We start from the raw sequence: 21,008 nt of genomic DNA, 5'->3' as shown, positions 1-21,008 counted from the left end.
CTTCCTAGTTGTGAAGAAGACAAAGTAGAAATACCAATTTTGCTTGAATTTCCGGCGTTTGAGCTGGCCGTAAACCCAGTCGTAGCTGTTCCTTAGGTTACGGACACTTCCGATTCGCTGTAACCATACCGACATCTTAAAGTGTTTGATTTACGTTACGAATACTGGCAGAAGACTGAGAGAAAACGGCGTTCACGATTGGGGACACCCAATATCAGTCTAGACGAATGCCGTTTGGTCTGTCGGGGGCACTATTCACATTCAGTCACTTGATGTTTCGTTAAACGAAGAGACCAATTATTGCTGTTGTATATGGGGACGATATCACCATCTATGGCGATTCAGAATAAGAACACGCCGTTTATATGAAAGCCGTACTTAAGCGTATTCGGCTGACCTCCCGATAAATGAAGCCAAGACACAGCTTGTTCGAGGTTCTGTGACACTGCTTGGGCGTAAGTTGAGTCAAGGAGTATTTAACACACTTCCAGAAAAACTGGCAAAGATCCAGGACCGTGCAGTCCCTAATTCAAAGCCGTTCTTACGACAGTTTCTAAGACGAGCATTATGCTCCAATCTGTTTGTCAAGAATCTACACACGATTGCTGCTTCAATCTGCGAGTTGATGCATCCTAATAGGAAGCTTCAACGTGCCAAATCGCGGATGCTGGCTCAACAACTTATCCTCGGGTGCCTATGGTCGGGGAGATGTTCACTTTTTCATCGGACACCAATGACTGGGGTATCGGTACAGTCCTAAGGAAGAGGAATTGGGAAACCGAATATGATACTCGCGTCCTAGCTAAAGCTGAGCAGAAACACTCAACCATTAAGAAAGACTGTTGAGAGATCGTTTGGACCTTCAACAAGTTGAGGCTGGGACAACGATCTCACGTCAAGACCCGCTGACAGGGTTAAGACCACCAGAGATCCTCGCGGAAAACTCGTGCACCAGGCGCTCCGGCTGTAGGAGTACGACGTCACTATCCGCACGTGTGAGGAAGGACAACCACTTGGTCGCTTATCTGTCGAAACCAAAGGCTGGAAAGGAAGGCCTGAAGGTCATCACCGGTGCCAATGTTTTCACCATCGAACTGGCTCCCGGGAGATTGGCATGACTATAGTGGCAAGATCCCACACCACGGATTGTCGCAGTCTCTTTGTAGGACAGGAACGGTATTGAGAATGCAAAAGGAGACAGATAACCGGATAGGCTCCAGAATCGCTTCAATGGGATGAGCCTGATTGAAGCTGGCATAATACCCTGGAACGCCAACAATTCAAAGGTCGTACTGCTCGTGATACTTCGCATCTTGAGATGGAAGCTGATCGTCGAATGTAGCGAAGAGAAACACATATGGTGCAACAAGGCATGCGACTCACTTTGTCAGACAGCGGACGAACAATGAATGGCTGACGGCCAAAAATGTGAATTGAAAGTGAACTTGATGATGGAGTTTTTAACAGTTCAAGCGTCAATCTAGTCATCCGAAGACAAGTATCATTCATGTTGATGTATGGTTCACATCCATGCCTCCTAGTGGATCAGGAAGTCGGGTTGCTCCAGAAAACAGAGGAGCTCCAGAGCTAGAGGAGCAAAAGAAGGGAGCTCGAAAAAACGTGAGTGCGCTCCGAGAAGGGCTTAGGCAGAAGGATATGTGTAATTCCCCATATCACGCAAATGCCCAATGGTTGGTCGAGATTTTAGAACCCGTACGCCAACATTTATTGCAGTATAGCCTCCATGACACTTTTGAGTTTGCGGATCTGATAAAAGATTTGGATATTGGTTCCAAATTTATGTGCTCTTTTGACGTAACTTCCCCTTTTACCAACGTCCCACTCTTGTAGACTATAGATTTTATCTGTGATTACATTGACTCATCAGATTCTACACTCCCAATCCCCACCACCTCATTAAAGGAACCACTCCTTCGGTGTACTTTCAACCTACAATTCCAATTTAAAGCTACACTCTACCGACAAACCGATGGAGTCGCCATGAGTTCTCCTCTTGGCCCCTTGTTGAGTGACATTTTTATGGGCAAACTGGAGCTTGACCGATTGAGTGGGGAGATTAAAAGCACGCACTTTTATCGAAGGTACGTAGTCGAAGGTACTGATATTTTTATGGTAGTACCAAACCGTTCCGAAATGGATACTTCCCTGACCAACTTCAACCAAGCACATTTCTCAATTCAATTCACTTTTGAAACTGAAAGTGACAACGCTTTCCACCTTTTGGACGTTAAGTTTGTCAGACTTTCCACGGGTTCAATTCAAAGATCTGTCCACAGAAAGCCCACGTGGACGGGACAGTACACAAACTTCCTGAGCTTTGTGCCACTGAGGCGAAAACCAACCCTGATTCAAACTTTTACGAACCGAGCAAAACGAATTGCTCTGCTGATACACTGGACTCCGAACTGCAGCACATTGCTAACGTGCTCCGAGCCAATGGCTACCCGGAAAGGTTTATAACCAAGAATATGTCCGACCGTCCTATCCAATCGCCTATCACGACCGTTGGAAAGAAGCCAATATACTTGAGTCTACCGTATAAAGGCGATCTGTTGGCGGACAAGGTCAATCGCCGCTTGTTTCTGTCCTTACAACGCACGTTTCTGGCTGGAACTCTGCGGTCTTAGTTCACAACAAACCCTTTGCTCAACATAAACCTCAAAGACAAGATGCCAGTCCTCACCCAGAATATGGTTGTATATTCTTTCTCCTGCTGTTGTTCGGCGGAGTATATTGGGCGCACGACACGACAACTTTCTAAGAGAATACGCGAGGACCTCTCTCACCGGAATACCATTAACCTCAACAGTTCAGCCAGGAGCTAAATCGCATCCCACCTATTTGACACTGGGCACGTAGTCATGCCAAATGAGTCATTTTAAATCATTTACCGAGTGCCAAATCGACTACCATTATCTACTCATTGACGTTGCTTGACAACGGCCGAGGCAGTCGCTCTGCGCCTGCGAAACCCGGTACTGTGCTGTCAAAAACGTTTCGTACGAACGCTGAGTCTGCCTTGCTCGTGTGAAAGGAATCAACCGGCCAAGTCACTCAACAGCCCTTTTCACTGTCTCACAGCATCCAACTAGATTCGAAATGAAGGGAAGGCGCAGACAACCGATCGTTCGTGTCTCCACCTTTTTGCACTTCACTAACCAATCTTCGTAGTGTATTTGATTTTTCGCTCTTAATTTAACCATGAAATATGCACTGACCTGATGACGAGATCCCGAAAACATTAATGTTCGTCACTATGTTATAGAACTTTGGCGATAAAACACCCGCTAAATCATCATAGCTATATTTAATTGGGCCATTTTGCTATTTTTTGGAAGACTGCATTTGATTTTGTTCGAAAGTGCAATGTATGAAAGCACTAAATAAACTGAAAGTTCGCGGAGTGCTTCATTTGTGCGGATAGTGTTTTTTCCGAATTTATAGTTAGTTTTAATTTTTTCAATGGTAAATCTAAACATGGAGTAGATTACTGTTGTGTTTGTTAGCCAACAATGAGAATTCTTTTGTAGTAGAAGAATTGTAATACGTTAAATTTAGTCTAAAAGAGCTTGAAAACAACGGAAAGCAACATCAGTAAGACAGAGGCCATGAGTCTGTTTGACTCTTGTGAGTTACCTTACCAGCCAGGCCATGGAAATCTGTTGGTTTTATTTTTATGCTGATGAAATTTATTTTAGCTTTGGCGTGAATGTATGAGTTCCAATAAGCATACACCGGTTGGCCGAAAGGATAAGACCAAGTCCTACTAGCTGGGATCTCATTTTGACACAATAACATAGAATGTGAAATGGCACGTTTGAATACTAAACTTCGGTGAAATTCTTAGGTTTTCTCTTGGGACTCCGAAAAATTATTTTATTTGGTAAGGATTGCAAGAAAAGAATCACGGAACAACATGAACCTATACATATTGTCATATTTCCAATAAAACAATATATAGACGTTTTCTGGAGACAGATGTTATTTGCTGGCCTCTTTACTACTTTGTGCGCTGCTCGCAAAAACTGGGCATATTCACCTGACGCTCACATCATCATCAATGCACTGTGCACACTTAGTCATGGATAAACACTGGTTTGTTTGTAAATAAATTTTAATCTATAAGAATGACGGGATCCAAAAACATGTTGGAGAAGTACAGAAAAAAATGCCGGATAATGAGGCCGTCAAATCCATGGAAATTGATTTTAATGTGCAAAAAATGTTGGGCCACATTTCTCATGTATATGTTCAATACAGAATAAGCCTAGCAAACAAAGAGCTAAAAAACATTTTAATAGGTAAATGCACTTGGTTACCAAGGTGAGCGCTCATATGAAGCCTATCAGGCATCGTTTATATGGTCTTGATCTCAGGTCATATGACGTGCACCAGTTGAACAATCTTATATAAAAATTTCAATGTAGTTGGTGATGGAATTCAGTGAGTTTGTTGAGTGCTGGGCTAATCGATTGATTCCACACATGCGTACAAATTCCGTATGGCTTTACCCACGGCGCCGAGTTTAGACGAGTCAGTAAACTCACTATTACATAGATATCAGCTAATAGACCAGGGTTTCGAAGAACAAACGGGTTAATTTGACTTTTTTCAAGCGACTATGTCCAACGAAATTAAGTTGGTATTAGAGACCTACCTAAATCCTAGCTGAATTCCACTCCTGTGATAAGCTTCAGCTGAATAAGGCACACAACACTACATCATTCTTCAGTTGACGTGATGTCATAAACGGAAGATTCAGTGAGAGTTCAGCGGAGTCCCCGTAGATACCAAATTAGCCTGAAGACGAGTATGTTTCTCCATCTTTGTTCAATTTGGTGTTCAGCCAGAATATCAGGGTGACGGAAACCTAGGGACTGCACCTATCTGACAAGGCACGAGAAGGGTGAAGTCCGTAGTGGTGTGTTCCATCGCCAAAAATGGATTATCTATTTAGCGAAATCCACCACCATTAAATTTAAAAACACTCCCAGCTAGCAATTTTCGCTGCTCCGCTGGAGGCCAGTTAACTGACATTCTGTCGATCATCAGAACTGCCTGATCTCACGCAACTTGGATGTTCCTGAACCAAGTTGTCGCGCAGATACGAATGAGTGTAATTATCCGTAGAATCATTGGGGCCGGGTTCTTGGTCAGCTTGGCACTTTTTATACGATACCAGCAATTGTGATGATAAATACAAAATAGCTGAACTGCTACTTGATCTATGTAATGACGAGCAAAAGGCAAGACCATCACCCAGTTACGCTTGTAGAATGAATCATCCATATATCTTGATTACTGTAACTAACTCAAGGGTCATAGATGTGAAAAACAAGTGTAGTTTTCGGAGCTGTTTACAGCACAGAACTTTTCTAATTTTTGTGTGAGGTTCCTGCCAAATCTCCTAGCAAGGTGCGCGTACGTACATGTATCTTTCGCAAGATTCGACCTGCTTCTGACAGCTAAAGATGAGCATTTGAAGCATTCAGATTAAGGGAAGTAAAGTCGTTACACGCATAAAAATATATACCTAGTCGATTGAGTTCTAAGTAATATGAGCCGAACACATTTGTCGGTCCATGTGAGCAGTAGGCTTGCGAGGGACTGGATACCAACATAAGTATGCTGGTATTTATACTTAGTTTTTTTAAAGATCATCTAACCTGTGTTGACTGTCGAGTTAGCTCTAGGTAGAAGAATTCGCATGCGTACTCCAAAAACTGAGATGTTACCAAACGATTAAAATTGTCAGGTCAAAGACAATTATTGTTATCTAGGTCACTTTGCACTCATAACATACTGAAACGCTAAGCTGCGAAATTAAAAATTGTTTTTCAAGCGGGAAATCTTCAAGACTCGATCATTCACTGTGAAGAATTTTCAATATTCACACTGGTCTGGGTTTTTCGCCCAAAATGGTTTTTACCCCAAGATCCATTGCTGAGCAACAAGCAGTGAAACTTGTCATAAGAAGGAAATTCCAAAAGCAACAGCAGAGTGTCAGTAGTGTATGTCAGGTTTCGATTGAACTAAAACTCGGTGAATTCTTTATTTTTAAGACGACACACCTAAACGACTTGTCTTTTTGGACCACTTGTGTACCACTGGTGTTCGTTAGTTGTACTTAGTTGGAATTAACAAAGAAGAATTTGTGTATAGATTCAACCATTCACCAAAGACCCAAACGACCTTGCGTTTTGTGACCAATTTAGAATCCAATGTTTTTGCCACTTGCGTTTGTGAACCACGATTAAAATTAGCGTTCAACGGCTACTATTTTGGCTTGTTCAAAATCAACGGAAAAGGAGAAACCTCACACACTAGTGAATAAATGTTTTTTGAACCTAAATTCGTCATACAACGCAGCTTTTCTCCTTGTTGGATTTTTGCGTCGGCTTGAAGGAATTGCTTTCCTATTACTGGTCATGTGTTTCTGGAGTCTGACCACAGGACCACGCGTCCGCCATCATTCTGGCCAGCTTAGATATTTTAATCGTGAGGTTGTTGGTTTACCCAGCTGCTGACACGCTTAAGACAGTCTGAATGAACTCCACTTGGCCGGTTCACTAGACGATTCTAAATGGCATTGAAAAGACTCATACGACTGAACCTTACGCATCCCTACATCCTACACATCCTAGATCCAAGACTAAGCAATTATAAGAATGATCATGGAGCTAGTATGGAAAGTAAGCAAGCGTCTCAGAGGAGCAGCTTATTCTCTTTTACCTACATATTATCAGGCAAAACAAGTAATCTGAACAGGCATAGGACACAGGAGGAAGTGACCACTAAATCAAACTCACTCTTTTTGGCTTTCGCCCATCGCAAACCGGTAGGATAAATTAAGACCATAATACAGCAACAAATAAACAAGGAGATCCATCCAGAGAAGTTTGTACAAGCTGCCCTTCCACCTTTGAAAAAAAAATGTAGAAAGGGATGGAAAAACTGTTCATTTGCGGCGAAGCATTCCTAGTTACTGTTAAAAATTCAGGGTGACTCAATTGTCTACATGAATCCCATTCGGACACCGGATTTAGGGAACTATAGAAAATGAAGTTATTGGTGCATGTTGCAACGTAAGTATTAGGACTTTACAGATCTCAGTTATAATGAGGTTTGCTGGAAAGAGGGCAATAGGAAATTTTCCATACGCATTACAAACAAGAACTGTAAAAACGCAAGTGAATATAGATCATTACATAGTGCACCAATAGGCTCTGGTGGAAATCCGATCAAGACAGGAATATGTGGACGTCCTAAGCTTGAACAAGTTTCCTTGTTGCAAGTGGCGATTGTACTACTTTTTATAAATTTATTCATACCCCCTCGATATGCCCAAGGGTAACTGTGGACAAAGATTTGCCATACCCTGACACCGGTCATATATATTCTATCGGGATATGATGTAAAGTTCTGTTGTCCCAGCATGCACTTCGCCAACAGAATACGAAACCCTCATGAACTACTTTAAATAGACATAAAAAACATTCTTCGTCGTGTGTTAAATCGCTGTGTTTGCATTAATTGTCGATAAAGATTATTGATAAGGGTTGTAAACATCTATTATTTCAGCATGTTTCAGTACTCCTCTAGGCAACTTTTAGCGTCCTAGGTAATTGCCAAAAGGCTCCAAAGCACAAATAACTATTGCGTTGGATTTACCAAGTTCACCTGTGTATTTGCATGTTGAAAAAACGTAGATTTAAATCGCTGTCGGATTTTTTCTAAGGCTTCAACATTTCGTTTTCTATCAACTACAGCTAGATGTCTCTTCACACCAGGAGAGCTCACACCGTAGCCCATCGCTGTGGAACCATCGTTGTTCATCATCAAAAACCAAACTGTTTTACCCTCGGTTGAAAAAATATGTCCAGACCGTTTTGTATGAAACCTACCGCGCCAGAGGAAGCTTTTCTCAATTAATTCGCCCAGAAAAGGATTTAAAAGTTTCGACTTGCCTAAAACGTGATCTAAATTAATCCGAAGTAACTTTTTTCATCCTTATGTACTGTAGATAAATAAAGGAGTGTTTCACGTTTACCATTTTGCCGCAGATATTTTTGCCATCAGTTAAAGTCAACTGCATGAATTATTCGACTCCACGGCAACGGTATTTAGAGCCATACTGGCGAGATGACTATTGACCTCATATCGCTGGTGGCATATAAGCTGTTTGATATTGATCGGACAAGGATCGCTCATGGTGCGATTTGCACAAGTTAAGTTGTTCGATCATCCATGAATGTTGGTTCGTCTGGCTTTGGTGTACTTCGGAACCTCGCTCTATACTACGGGTGCTCTAACAAAAGTATTCAACAATTATTCTAGCCATTCGTTCGCTAGTTTCAGGAATTCAACAATCCAAATTAAAAGAATGCTCTTGTATACATGATCAAGAAGGAAAGTTCTGGATAAGTTGCCTGAAGTGCTTCCGAGTCTTACAGCTGATTAGTGGATTTTTTATTTACTTTTTTAATTCATGCTTTCCACAACCAGACTTTGGTTATGCTTTCTTTCTCATGTTATTTCACAGCGGAATCCGTTGTGCGCACGACACGGCAACTCGATACGTAAATACGTGTTCACCTTTGTTACCGGAACACGGCTAGACACAACGGTTCAACCACACATAATTGACAGCGGTCACGTGGTCAATCCGAACGAGTCTTCGCACGTCACCTACCAAGTATCCAATAGGCTTGTAGTATCGACCCAACGGCATCGTTCAACTTCTGCCGAAACAGCCAAAGTACGTTTTCGAGATAAGGCACTATGCTGCCAGTGCTGAGTATGCATTGGTCACGTGACGTGAATCGATCGGCCTAGACGATCAAAGACCCTGTAAACCGTCCCACACCATCCAGTGAGGTGCAATCTGGGGGCTGTTTGTGTTCGCGAGTTTTTCAATGCAGTAAGCGATCTTACCTGTGTATTTCATCATTTAACTCTTTTAGCCAACGGATATATACTGACCTGAAGACAAGACCCCGAAAACAATAGGCTTTTCCACTGCGTTCTTTGTGAAAAATCAGACTTTGCCAGATGCTCACATTTGTAAAGGTCCATATTGGCCTTGTGCGCAGACCAAGGTTCACACAGTTTTGGAGACTCATGCATTCGTTCCAGGTACTTTAGTTATGAAGATGGATAAAAACCCACAACCCCACTTCGGCTAGGCCCGTAATTGGGGCCACAGTAAACTGGAGTATTTTTTTCCTCACTTAGTTGTGGATTAGGCGGTATTCAGTCTGTATGAAACGCAATCCTCAAACCTGAGTCCCTAAGCCACAATTACATGCTAGGCGGCACTCTGTGTCTCACGTTTCACATTCAGCCATTTCTGACGGAATATCTAGCTGACCGTAACTTATCTTGTGTGGTGGTTGTGAGAGATTTATGCAAGAGGATTTGTTTAATACTGAAGTGAAAGAGATTCCTTTATGGGGCTCACTGGTCTTGCGGGCGCCTAGACTGCGCACTAGTATCATTGACTATTCAGTCAAAAAGCAATGTAGTGAAACTGAGGACACCCACTGCAATATGAGAAACAGGTGTTGATACGGTGGTGCGATATTAGCAGGACTAAACTGTACTAACCTGCAGTACTAACTTTCTACTGGCCAAAAACTGGCCACATCAAACGAGTTGGGATTTGGTATGAAAATCAGGATACACCATCACATATCTTCCAGTATTTGCGTCATGTTGCAGGCTGAACAAATATCAGAAACAACTGGATTAAGCACCATCTTCATCAGGGGACTCTAAAGAAGGAGGGAGTAACAGATTGACCAGAGGCCTAAGAACATCATCATTCGCAATGTTTGAGTCGCACCAATCTTAACCGAATTTAGGGTTGGTAAATTTTACTAATAAGAATCCCCGGAAATTCTATAATCTGTGACCCTGTATTTTTAATAAAAAGGGTCCCAGCTGACATCTCTTAATCGTTGCTTTGCTGTTTTGCACGTATAATCAACCAGCCGTCGTGCGGTCTTATGGCGCCCGTCGGCAGTAGCAGCCAAAGTTCTAATAAAAAAGACCTGAACAGAATGTGTGGTTTCGTTTTGGTTACAAACCACCTGACAAGCTCTAATATTTCATCTCCAGCTTGACTCACCAACAAGTTATAGTTTGGCGTTTGTCTACGAAATACTCCATGATTTGATAGCAAGCAAGCTGTTAGCTAGGCTCAACATTGGTTGCATGACCTATCACTCAGGCGGAGGCAAGTCTGTGCAAATAAAAACGCTGAATAAGCCCATCTTAATTCATGTTGACGTGGGAAAATTTGAGCTGCACATTACGACTACTAGTTACGTTCACTTTTACTCGCCAAAAGTTGCAAATCACTCGTTTTTCCATTTTGATTTACTAGAGAATGAAGATCAGTTTTGATAAAGGAAACTTCTTTGTTGCAACCTCAAGTGAATTTTGCACGATGAAAGAATAATCTCTCTTCCATTGGGAAGTGAGGGAGGCCCACTCGTAGGAATTTTTGCGTACTTACTAATTGGGTCGATTCCTGTTTACAGACATTAATAAAACACCCGACCCTCAGATTACTTTTCTTAAGACGATCCTAAATATCAGACATTCTTCTGATCTTACTGCAGGCTGTCAAACTACTACACCCGTCATTGGGCATCGTGGCACTTGAACACCACTTGAAGCAACATATGAGAACCAGTCTTGGAAAGACATCCAAAATCTGTGCTTAGTATATTAACTGGGTATGAATAAAACGAATGCGTTTTGCCTTTTATACCAGCAAGTAATCCAAGGACTTAAAGATTAAATACAGTAAAAACGTAAGGTTGTGCAACGGAGAGAAACGAAAGGCGAAGTAATCTAGTACCCAAGCAACTTTGTGCTTGCGAAGAAGATGAAATGTTTTGGTGGCCTATCGGTGCACACAAATATGCTGACTTCAGTTCCAGTAAATCAAGCAGAACCTGTGCTAAATATGAAGATAGTTTAACAGCCCATTCCTATAACGAAAACTAATCAGGGCACCACCGCCATATAAAAGAACGATAGACTATCCCCCGAGGCACGCCACTTCAGATTTACCTACGAAAAATTCAAACATGGGAAGATCTTGCGGTGTCAACCATTGAAGTCGCCTTTCCAGAGTAGCCAGAGGTGACAATGTCCATAAATGTCCACTCTAGCATACGAGCACTTCATTTCCATGAAGTACTTGTCCACTTGATTGTCAGTTTTTTTCAGCACGCGAACACTAATCTAAACGGCATCGTAAATGAATTTTGTCAACAACCGAGTTTTGAAACCTGATTTGTGTGAGCAGGTGAGGCTACTAAAACTACTCCTAGTGGCACGGCTTCAGTAGCTGTACTCTTTAAGCATGGGAAACACCCATGCTGAAACGCCCATGAAACAAACCGAGACCATAAATACCACGAAAATCTTGCTTGCGGTACGGGGTTTGATTCGATGAAAAGCGTCAGATTTGAGAAACAGCGAGTTTATTTAGACGATCGTAGGGGAGGAATCACCTTCGAGAATAGTGGAGATTTCAGTCCGCCATCATAAGGAAGTTTTTAAGAGGCACGTCCAAAAGGTGCACTTGAATTAAAGTCAACAAAGCTTCTTACACTTTTTGACCACGCAATAAGACGTTCTTACTTAAAGCGCAAGCTCATCTAAACCAGCCTCCTACGCATGCGGCAAATTTGCATGAGAAACTAGGCGTGTTTGCACTTAACTGATTCTCAAGGTTTCACAGCGGATGCGGCGATACTCAGTAAGTGGTATCTGGAACGAGCAGAACAACCCCTGCTAGTCATCTGAGAAGTCTGTTGAATTGGAAGCAAAGAAATGACGGGGAGAATTTTCCCGATTCGATTTACTAGACAGAGCAGTCAGGCTGAATGCAGTCAAATGTCAGGCCTGACAGTTCATTCTTTCAAAAAAGACACTTTTGCTTGAGAGAGTAAGATGAGTTTTTCAGCGGGCCAGGAAAGTCCAGTGCCTTTTGAAAGAAGCATCAATGTCAATTACTAAGAATGGAATGACGTTCTGTCCAAATACCTAGTTAAAGTTGTGTGCTATCCTGTAATATAAATGATAGGAGGATGAACTCAGCAAATGTTATCGTGGCGGGACGCCCGATTAATGCGCCGGACGTGTCAGTGCATATGTGGTCTGTGGTCCCTGTCTTCATTCCGTTATCCCCCCCCCGAACATGGGCGCTAGTGGCTAGCCGAATGGTGCATACCTAAATAGTCCTGCATCAAAAACGTCGCAAACAGGTAAATGGTGTATAGCTCATGTGCATAGTAGTTATCCTGTTATAAGTACACTTGTATTAGGTCGTTGGTTTAACTTGATAGGACGGCAACCCAGTTAACCTATTAATGACTCAGGTTTGCATTGTGCTGACACTTTGAATCCAGCGAACCCTCTGAGATAGCCTAATAAAAAAACTATAAGCTTTGTTCATTCATCAGTCTGAAGGGTCTACATTATACGATTAGGAAAAATATGACCTTCATTATGCCTACAAGTTCTATTATTACCTGCTTGTCATCACTGCATGTGGTATGACGCTCTTGTTAAGTTGGCTGGTCTTCGACATGAAGCAGAGTTAAATGACTGGCAAAGAGGAAGAAGTGGTATCCATTCCTCTATAAGAAAGCTCAAGAACACGATACTTACCGAAGGAATAAAATGTCTAGCCCAGCATTTGTATTTTCATCTTCGAAAACACGCTCGTCCAAGTGTTAAAGTGGCGCCCAAACAGAGAAGGACAGGAAACGGGGAAACCCCGACTAAACCCTCAAGGCAGTATTTACGTTGAATAGTGATACGTTGAACTGATGCCTGCGTATAATGGCTGTGCATAATAGCACTTATTTTTATTATTATGTTCAAATACCCTTCGTTTGTTTTCCGTGTGCAGAACTGCAAGTATCCAATAAACTCCGAATAGAACTATGATTCACTTCACCTCCAGTTATCTCAGCCCGTAACAGGCACGCCTCATGATCGACAACAAACTTACTTTCGGCGAATCGATACTTAATTTTTATGGGTCTGTACTGGTCACTTCCTTGTTCCTTCAACTGATTTCGCTTAATTTGTGTAGTACCTCCGTTGTCACCAGATCGCACGACTCGTTTGTTCCGCAAATACTCAAATCACGTGACAAAACCGTCCCGCTAGCAACCTTGACCGAAAACAAGTCAGTTCCCGTCTTGTACGTGTCAGAACGACTGAATGTATTATACACACGTCAAACCTTTCTAAACATAGGAATACAACGCAGTCACCATACCCACAGACGTAAGGGACATAAAGTCAACCGAACTCCACAAGTTCATGGACAATTACGAAACACGCGTAGCAGCTATACTGCGGAGAAAACACGTCCGTCGTCCGAACTTTCGCCCAGGAACTCTCATGAGTTGTTCACAAACGATAAGTTCAATTTTGACTTACTCCACTTTTCGCATTGCATTTATTTTATGCCTGGTGCAACAAGTAACTGCAAACTGCTGTCAACCATAGTAAAAATGCTATTGGTGCATATACCTGCTGAGTTATCATGACCATCATAAACAGTCTATTAATAAGTCCAGCAACCTGAGATTACACAATAACACACACCAGCTGAGCGTAAGCTAAATCGTAGCTGTTGTAAGAAAACACTATTGAACTGACCGACAAACTCGCTGACTAAGCCAACGTTTGAAATTGTCTCACGCAGTCTCTTCATTTCGGATGCTCAAGACAAACAAACGCACCACCCTTTCCCGAGATTCGACATAAATAGTTCCATACAGAATAGCAGCGAATTCATCGTTCCGTGAGTTTACTAGTCACGGTCAGAAAACTACCGTAAATTTGGTTGACCCATTCGAATTGTTTGGTGTCAGCTTTTATCTGGCTGTTTCTAACCCTCTCTGGATGCTTGATCTACAACTATATTATAGTTGAATACGTATTCATTACAGATTTTTCAGTAATCTATCTTATCGTGCTCACTGTAATCGTGGTTGTCAAAACGAACCTAATAAATATTTTCAACTTACGTATACAGTATATCGAGATCACTTATACTTCCTGTCTACGACGGAGGGACACTTAGATCGAGTAGAGCATTTTGGGCTAAAGTCAGGCACAAACTAATTCCGGCGCCGACTGTGCGCTAGTTCACTCTGGATTACGCAAAGTTTGTTCATATCAGCTTCCACACTCCCCGGAATGTCCGGCCATTTTGTCCGGATCTATCATAAGGACACTGACGTAACTAAACTGATTGGGTTTTCTTGCCTTGCTTCGGACATGATTGACCACCTCACACTATGAAATGGCTAGTCGCTGTTCTCCGGCATGCGAGGATCGTTTCACACAAGATGTTCAAGACCAAGAGCCAACGCGAAGCTTAAATTGCGGCGGGGACCTGAGCTGTATTAGGAAGCAGGGATTCTGTAGACCTGCAGAATTGACTAACAAACGCTAAATCAGAAAACTCCAGTGCGAATGATGTGATATACTACTCATAAAAAAATGACTTGGACACAAAAATGCAATCTTCAACCCCCAACACACCTTACTGAACTTGGATGAGTCCCGGAGGTTTTGCTGACAAATTCAAGTTGAACTCACCTGGATAGCGTGTATTAGCATCCACCGGGATGAGTTCATCGTGTCCTTAGTCTTCCAGAAGACCCATTAGTTAATTTCCGCAGTTTAACTCTACATTCTGGCTTGTATTCATACGCATACGATCTGATGGCACCCAACATGGAAAAAACGCCAGATTCTGGTTTCAATAAGACGGTAAACCAACTTAATTTGCATCTGAGGCTGCCAAACGAACAGTAGTCACCTTTGTTCACCATTTGGTCGCTAACCTCATCTTCTTTTGTTCTATCAGCCCGCTCATCCACTGAGTTCCAAGCAGCACGAAGGTCCCTGTGTAAGTGAACTATTCGCAATCCAAATATTTTGATAAAGCCAAGGCCATGGTGTCTATGAAAGTGTCCATTACTAAGCTAAATAACTATTCAAACGAAACAATTCACTGTGGTCAGACAGTTCAAAATGTCAACAGACGGCTCGCTTTCACGTTTATTATGATGATTATTACGTTGGTTTTCGACTGAACGACCTTAAATGTGATTTAAACAACGGCTGGTTTTGGCCTTCGGTGATGTTTGTAACCGCCATTCGCAAAGCCGTTCTCTTGGACAAGATGAAAGTGGTTTAAAATCGAATTTACGCCACCAGAGTGAAGGGTAGAGGCTTGAGTTAAGCCAAATGAATAACGAGCATTCTGCGAGTATTTTAGTTGGGCTATTAATGACCTAAGAAGCAAATTGTCGCACCCCACCAGAATTATTGCAAAGTGCATGTTTATTTGATATCACACTGGTTTTAGAGAATTCATTTCGTGTCGTGGATACGATAACTTTTATGTGACCTACTGAAATGTCATTAGGACCATAGAATTCACTTGTCTGTAAATGCACAAGTCTCAGTCTCTTGGGGCACAGATTTCGGTTTACAAACTGCTGATGGAGGTATTTTTTCTAAGGGTGCTTAAACTTACAGCACTATCAGGACGAAATAATCCCCCTGTTGTTTTGCCAGCTTCGAAACAGCTTCATTAAGGGCCTTGTTGGCTTTGCGGCAAAATTGTTTCCAATATTTGGTTATACAACAGAGTATTTCTGTATGTGTCCGATGTGTTCGGATTCTAATGCTTAGGTGTTTATGGGATTAGAACCCCAGCTTCCATAATGGCAATTTTCGATGTCCTTTCTTAGCCGTTGGTTTGATATAAGAATGTCTCGTGACCATTAGTACTATAGAGTCACAAAGGCACATTAAAAGTCCCCTCGTCCTTGTTTGGCTGAAATCCCATGGGAAGTATCAGTTTCTGCAAAACTTCCAGTTTGGTAATGAGCACAAGAGGTAAATTGTCATAAGCATACTCCGACTTACTTAGGTAAAAGTACCGGCATGATTTTCCCTCAGTTGGATGTTAATTTCGCACGACTGGGATGGCAACATTTTGTGGGAAGCTAAGTACGAAATAGCTGTATCATTGGTCAAACGAACACAGTTACTACTGGGTAACAAGAAACGCTTTTTAGAGTCTTACGTAACGTACTCGACGATTCCAGATGTCGTGCTCGTTCAGACAGTTCAAGAAAATTAAGCTCGTGAGTGGCTGTCGGTGTTAGTTAAACACATATGCCGTGTTCCTTGGAAAGACGAACTGAATAGAACACCCATGAAACGGAGATATTCACGGCGAACTTCAGCTAAATACATCTGGTGTTTACGGTGCATCGAATAGTCAGGTGGACTAGGTTTGGTCGATCAGTTTACCGGCAATTGGTTGGCTTCAGATTGCTCTGTTACTAGAACACACTAAATGGAACTGGAATCTCCCACTTTGGCTGTGTAATCAGCTGAGGTTTTGACCACGTCGGCTTTGTCTGCTTATGCAAAACTCAGACGAACACGACACTTCAGTGAGATACATATCATGATATATCTCCCCATGAAACCTTGTACTGAGGAGGAAAACCTTATTCCTCTCACGACCAGCAGAGATACAGATTTCAGAGCTCTGGGTCTGCATTCACACTCGGTCGAAAAGTATGTGTGAACAAATGTAGTATCACGGGTCCGTTGGAGCATATAATTAGCCAGATCATTTCGGCTCATCTTAAATGTATTCCAGGAGATCTATGACCTACTTTTCAGTAGGATGATTTCAAAAATTTGTACATCGTCCTGTCTGCAGTCATTGTAGATACGAGCTATCCCATCATTTGCGATTTCATGCGTTTGATATACGTTTGATAACTATATAATAGGAGTAGAGTGTATGTGGGTTATCAAACAAGGAATAAACTACCATGAGTTGCGAATATCAGGGTCATTTATTCATCACTGTCGGCTAGACTGTTGCGCTGAGCGATTACCTTATTTGAGTGTCCTTAAAGAATGGCATGTACTTCTTCATTCGACTAAATACACTATTCGTAGTCTGGAAACTTCTGCTCAGCCAACCACCAGTTTTGTCTTTCTTGGGGCTCCTTATATAGGCGCAGTTCTCTATACTTTATCCGGATTGTATGCAATTCGGAAGGTGAATTTACTTGCAAACTGATATGGTTTTAACGAGACTCATGGGAATCCCAGGTGGACCGGGCGTTTTGGGATACCCTTTAGCTGAAAGCACGATAATTGGGATATCGCAACACCTCGACAAGGCAAGTTATTAGCTGCTGAATGGTTTTCATAAACCTTGAATAACCTATTTCATTGAGGCAATGTGCTGTGACATCATGAATACCACACCGACATTAGAAAGAATACCAATCTACGACTATTTCAACAAAATTATGGTTGGACAGAATTCAGCTTATGGCCATGTAAACACCACGTCAACACCATTGTACACTTGAGAGCGGTCAGCTGTAACTGTGAGTGTAGATATTCACTCACAGTTAGTGAGAATATGAACATTCCGTAGGTTCGCATCCAAAGTCGCTGAGATCTATGTTGCAGAAGGGTAGGCTGCTCTGTATAACGTGAGGAAAAATAACATTTGAAAAGCTTTGAAGGAGTCTTTGATATGCTAGCTAGTTGATAAACTAGCTATGTGTGTTTTCCATAAGCATAGCAGTTCATGCTTGACCGCCCGAACATTTTAGATGAACATTCTCTGATTCTGGAATCCTAAATTCGGTCCTAAGTAACTCATACAGCTCGTGTTCAGTGAGCGAAACGTGAATAAATCGTGCGAGTTGGCCCACGGAACCCACCAAAATCATGCATTTATGGAGGCAGTTCTAGTAAGAAGAAACTTGATCTCACCAAATGCAAGTTGCCGAGTGATAGCTCCATTCTTTAGTCATTTATTGACGTCATCCGTCAACATCAATTCAACTGTATTTCGTAGACTTGCCTCACGAAATCAAAGTAGGTCCAGGATTTAACCCGGACTGAACCGACTGTGATCAGACTACACTGGCTAAGTTCCGGTAGGGTCCGGTCAGTTGGTTTTCGGTCCAATCCTCATCATATTTAAGTTTATTCAGGAAACCGTACAAGTATACGAACTATGACACACGAGCCATTCTTTCACACATATTGAAGCGACTGTGCTCACAGCACTAAAATGATGCTATTTCTTGATATTCGATCTTTCGATTTTGTGAGAGATCTGAGCTACTTATTCGTCTAACATGGCATATGTTGCTAGATGAATTGAGTTCAATAAAGCGTCACAGTTTTTTTCATTACACTGACATTCGAATCACAGTCATTTAAACTTTGTCATGATTCTGATAGTCCTGGGTGAAACTTTGGTTTTTTGCCCTTTATGGATTAATTCTCATGTTCCAATGAAGTTTCTGTGCCTATCGTTGATACCCTATAGGTTTTGCGTCTTTCTTTAGGCTGAAATGTTAGAAAACGGTAGTCCATTTGGGACAATTCTCGCTCAGTTTTACGGTTTCAGATAGAGCAAAGCAAACGTGGTGCATCATACATGTGTTAGTAACCCATGGAAATTGCAGTCTGCATCTGACATCAACTTGTGTCAGCAAAGAATCGTACAGAATAAGGTTCATTAGCGAGAAAGCAGATAAATAAAAAGTGTTTTACATTCCAAGTGTTTCTTGGTCACCTTAGCAAAAAATAAGCTGACTGAGTGGGCAGTACGTCCAGTACGGTGATTCATCTTTAACCAAACCCTTTGCAGTTTGCAAACTTTCAGGACATGAATAGGTCTGAAATGCTTTTTCGATAATGCATGCCAGAATTGTAGCTACAATCAACTGATTCATTTCGTGACCATCACATGACTACGTTATACTTGCCCGGCTTTTTGAACTTCTGTGATTTGCCAGAACATCCTGGGATTAAATATCTGACCTAATGAAATGATAATGAATGTCGCTGCATTTACCACAACTCCGTATTTTTACATATTTATGTTGTCGTCGGTTGAAACGCTGCTTCACTTTTGCAAACAGTGCACGCTTGAGGACATTTAGCTTTGAAATTTTCTGAAACTCTTCGTTTGTCCTCCTCAGCAATCGCTTTTAAACATTCCTCTAGCTTGTTTCATTTGCTTTCGATGGACAGCCGTCAACTAAGGAGAAAGCTATCTTGAAAGCTATCTTATCTAGTGACTATCCATCAATCATACCTGTGTTGACGCTTCGGGCTCATACAGCTTATTCATAATATACAAGGTCGTCCTGGACTGAGTTGCATCGGACAGCTCATCTCTGACTACAGTGCACCTGCACAACATGACAATAGGCGACCGTTGTCATGGAAGCTTGGCGTCAATATCTGGGCTCTTTTACGATGCTTTCCCTTCATTGAAACCAAATGGTTTTTCTGATGTGCCTTGGTCGTCTACACTGATGGTGATGACGATGATAATGATAATGGTGGGACGATGTCCACGGCTGCAACAAGCATTCTTGAGCGTTTTTTCTCATGTGTGGGTTTTCCCTCAGTAGAATAATCACTGCGTCTGTTCAGCATTCCTCATATCCATGAGATATGAATGTCGGCATGTCCCACCAATTATCGTTAATTTTTCACTCCTGATAAAAAAATTATGAATTATATAGGGAGAATGAGGACGGGTTTCTTTTGGCGTATCACGCGATATGATGGCCATGGAATGTTGAATAGGATCATTGGTAAGATTATCACGATATATTAGGACGCAAGCTGCTTACTTATTTATAGACTGGGCCAGATACCTTAACCATCAACTATAGAGGTGGATGTGAATAGCGCAGCTAATTGGGCAGGAGGCTGCATAAATGGGCTGGCAACTGCACAATCACGATAGAATTAATGGTGAGCAATATGAAGGAATTTCACTGGTTCACTCTCATGTTGGACAATGTCTTCCGAATGCATACAGCAAAGTTAAGGTAGCTAAATTAGCTTTACCTCATTTGATACATTTTTTTTCTCTAAAATGCTAAGCAATCTGTGTTGTCATCCACAAAGTTGCTTTTAAACATTTTCTTCCTTACAAATACTGTTCCATGTTTCATTTTATGCGATATTCTATGTTGAGATGGATATTCTTTTCATTTAACACTGTTTATATACTTGCTAAACCTTTTCGTCACCAAGTTGTTGGTTTCCCTATTCTTGGGGCCTGTTTATTAGGCGCCGTTATCAGGCTTTCGTCAGCCATGTGTTCTATTTCGGTATCTACTTGTGCGCATTCCGCGAGTTGCATTCATTTACCACTTACAGCATTGTTAACCGGACACCAAACTGAATATCCGGAGCTGGTTTCTGATGCATTACAAAAACATTTTTAAACAGGACTACGCAAACTTGCTTGAAAGATACTGTGCACGACTTGCCTTTTCAAAAGTTTGAAACATACACGGATTCCCTCTCCATTCGACACATCATCCGCGTAGAAGATGGTCATCCGCACAAATCAGCTGCTATATTCCGTACCAGCTGGTCTAAAGCACAGGTCACGCGAGTAGACGAATGAATCAGATTGCCAATGCTGTGCTATGTCATCTGAGCTCTTTTTCACTACGGTGTCTTCAAGTATCATGTGTCTTCATATGTGTACTAAGGTGCAGGCTGGCGCATGTGCGTTTGCTCACATATTCACATGGCGTCAGCACTGTCTTTAGAGGCACACATTCAATACTTGCTCAATGGAATTTTCAGTTTCGTTCATAGATGCAGATTAAACAGGCTAGTGAAAATTCTAGACCATCACCCAGTCCTGACGACGGTTTAAACGCTAAAGAAATCCTGTGATTCTTGTAACTTTCGGTGGTTGAACTGGTCAACTCGAAATAAAATCCCAGTTAAATCTTAATACTAGTAGTATTGGGAGTAAATTTCAACACAAATTTGTGAAATACACAGCTTCAGCTGTTGATATTTTCTGAATTGACACAAAATGCAAATAGTCATAG

The 21,008-nt window shown here is 41.8% G+C and overlaps 1 protein-coding gene across 1 annotated transcript in view; it reads right to left on the bottom strand.

The window, feature by feature from the left end:
- The window catches only part of T265_06971 (hypothetical protein), a gene marked incomplete at both ends in the record, with an annotated part of 37,653 nt that extends 17,121 nt beyond the window's left edge, over positions 1-20,532 (bottom strand). The window contains 2 exons of the mRNA XM_009172377.1: positions 6,831-6,941; positions 20,430-20,532. Coding sequence (XP_009170641.1) covers positions 6,831-6,941; positions 20,430-20,500 — 182 coding nt within the window. The remainder of the gene's footprint in view (positions 1-6,830; positions 6,942-20,429) is intronic.
- Positions 20,533-21,008: the final 476 nt, after the last annotated feature.

This window comes from Opisthorchis viverrini (genome assembly GCF_000715545.1).
Source record: "Opisthorchis viverrini unplaced genomic scaffold opera_v5_154, whole genome shotgun sequence".
NCBI lineage: Eukaryota > Metazoa > Platyhelminthes > Trematoda > Opisthorchiida > Opisthorchiidae > Opisthorchis > Opisthorchis viverrini.
This window is presented reverse-complemented; position numbering and strand designations above follow the sequence as displayed.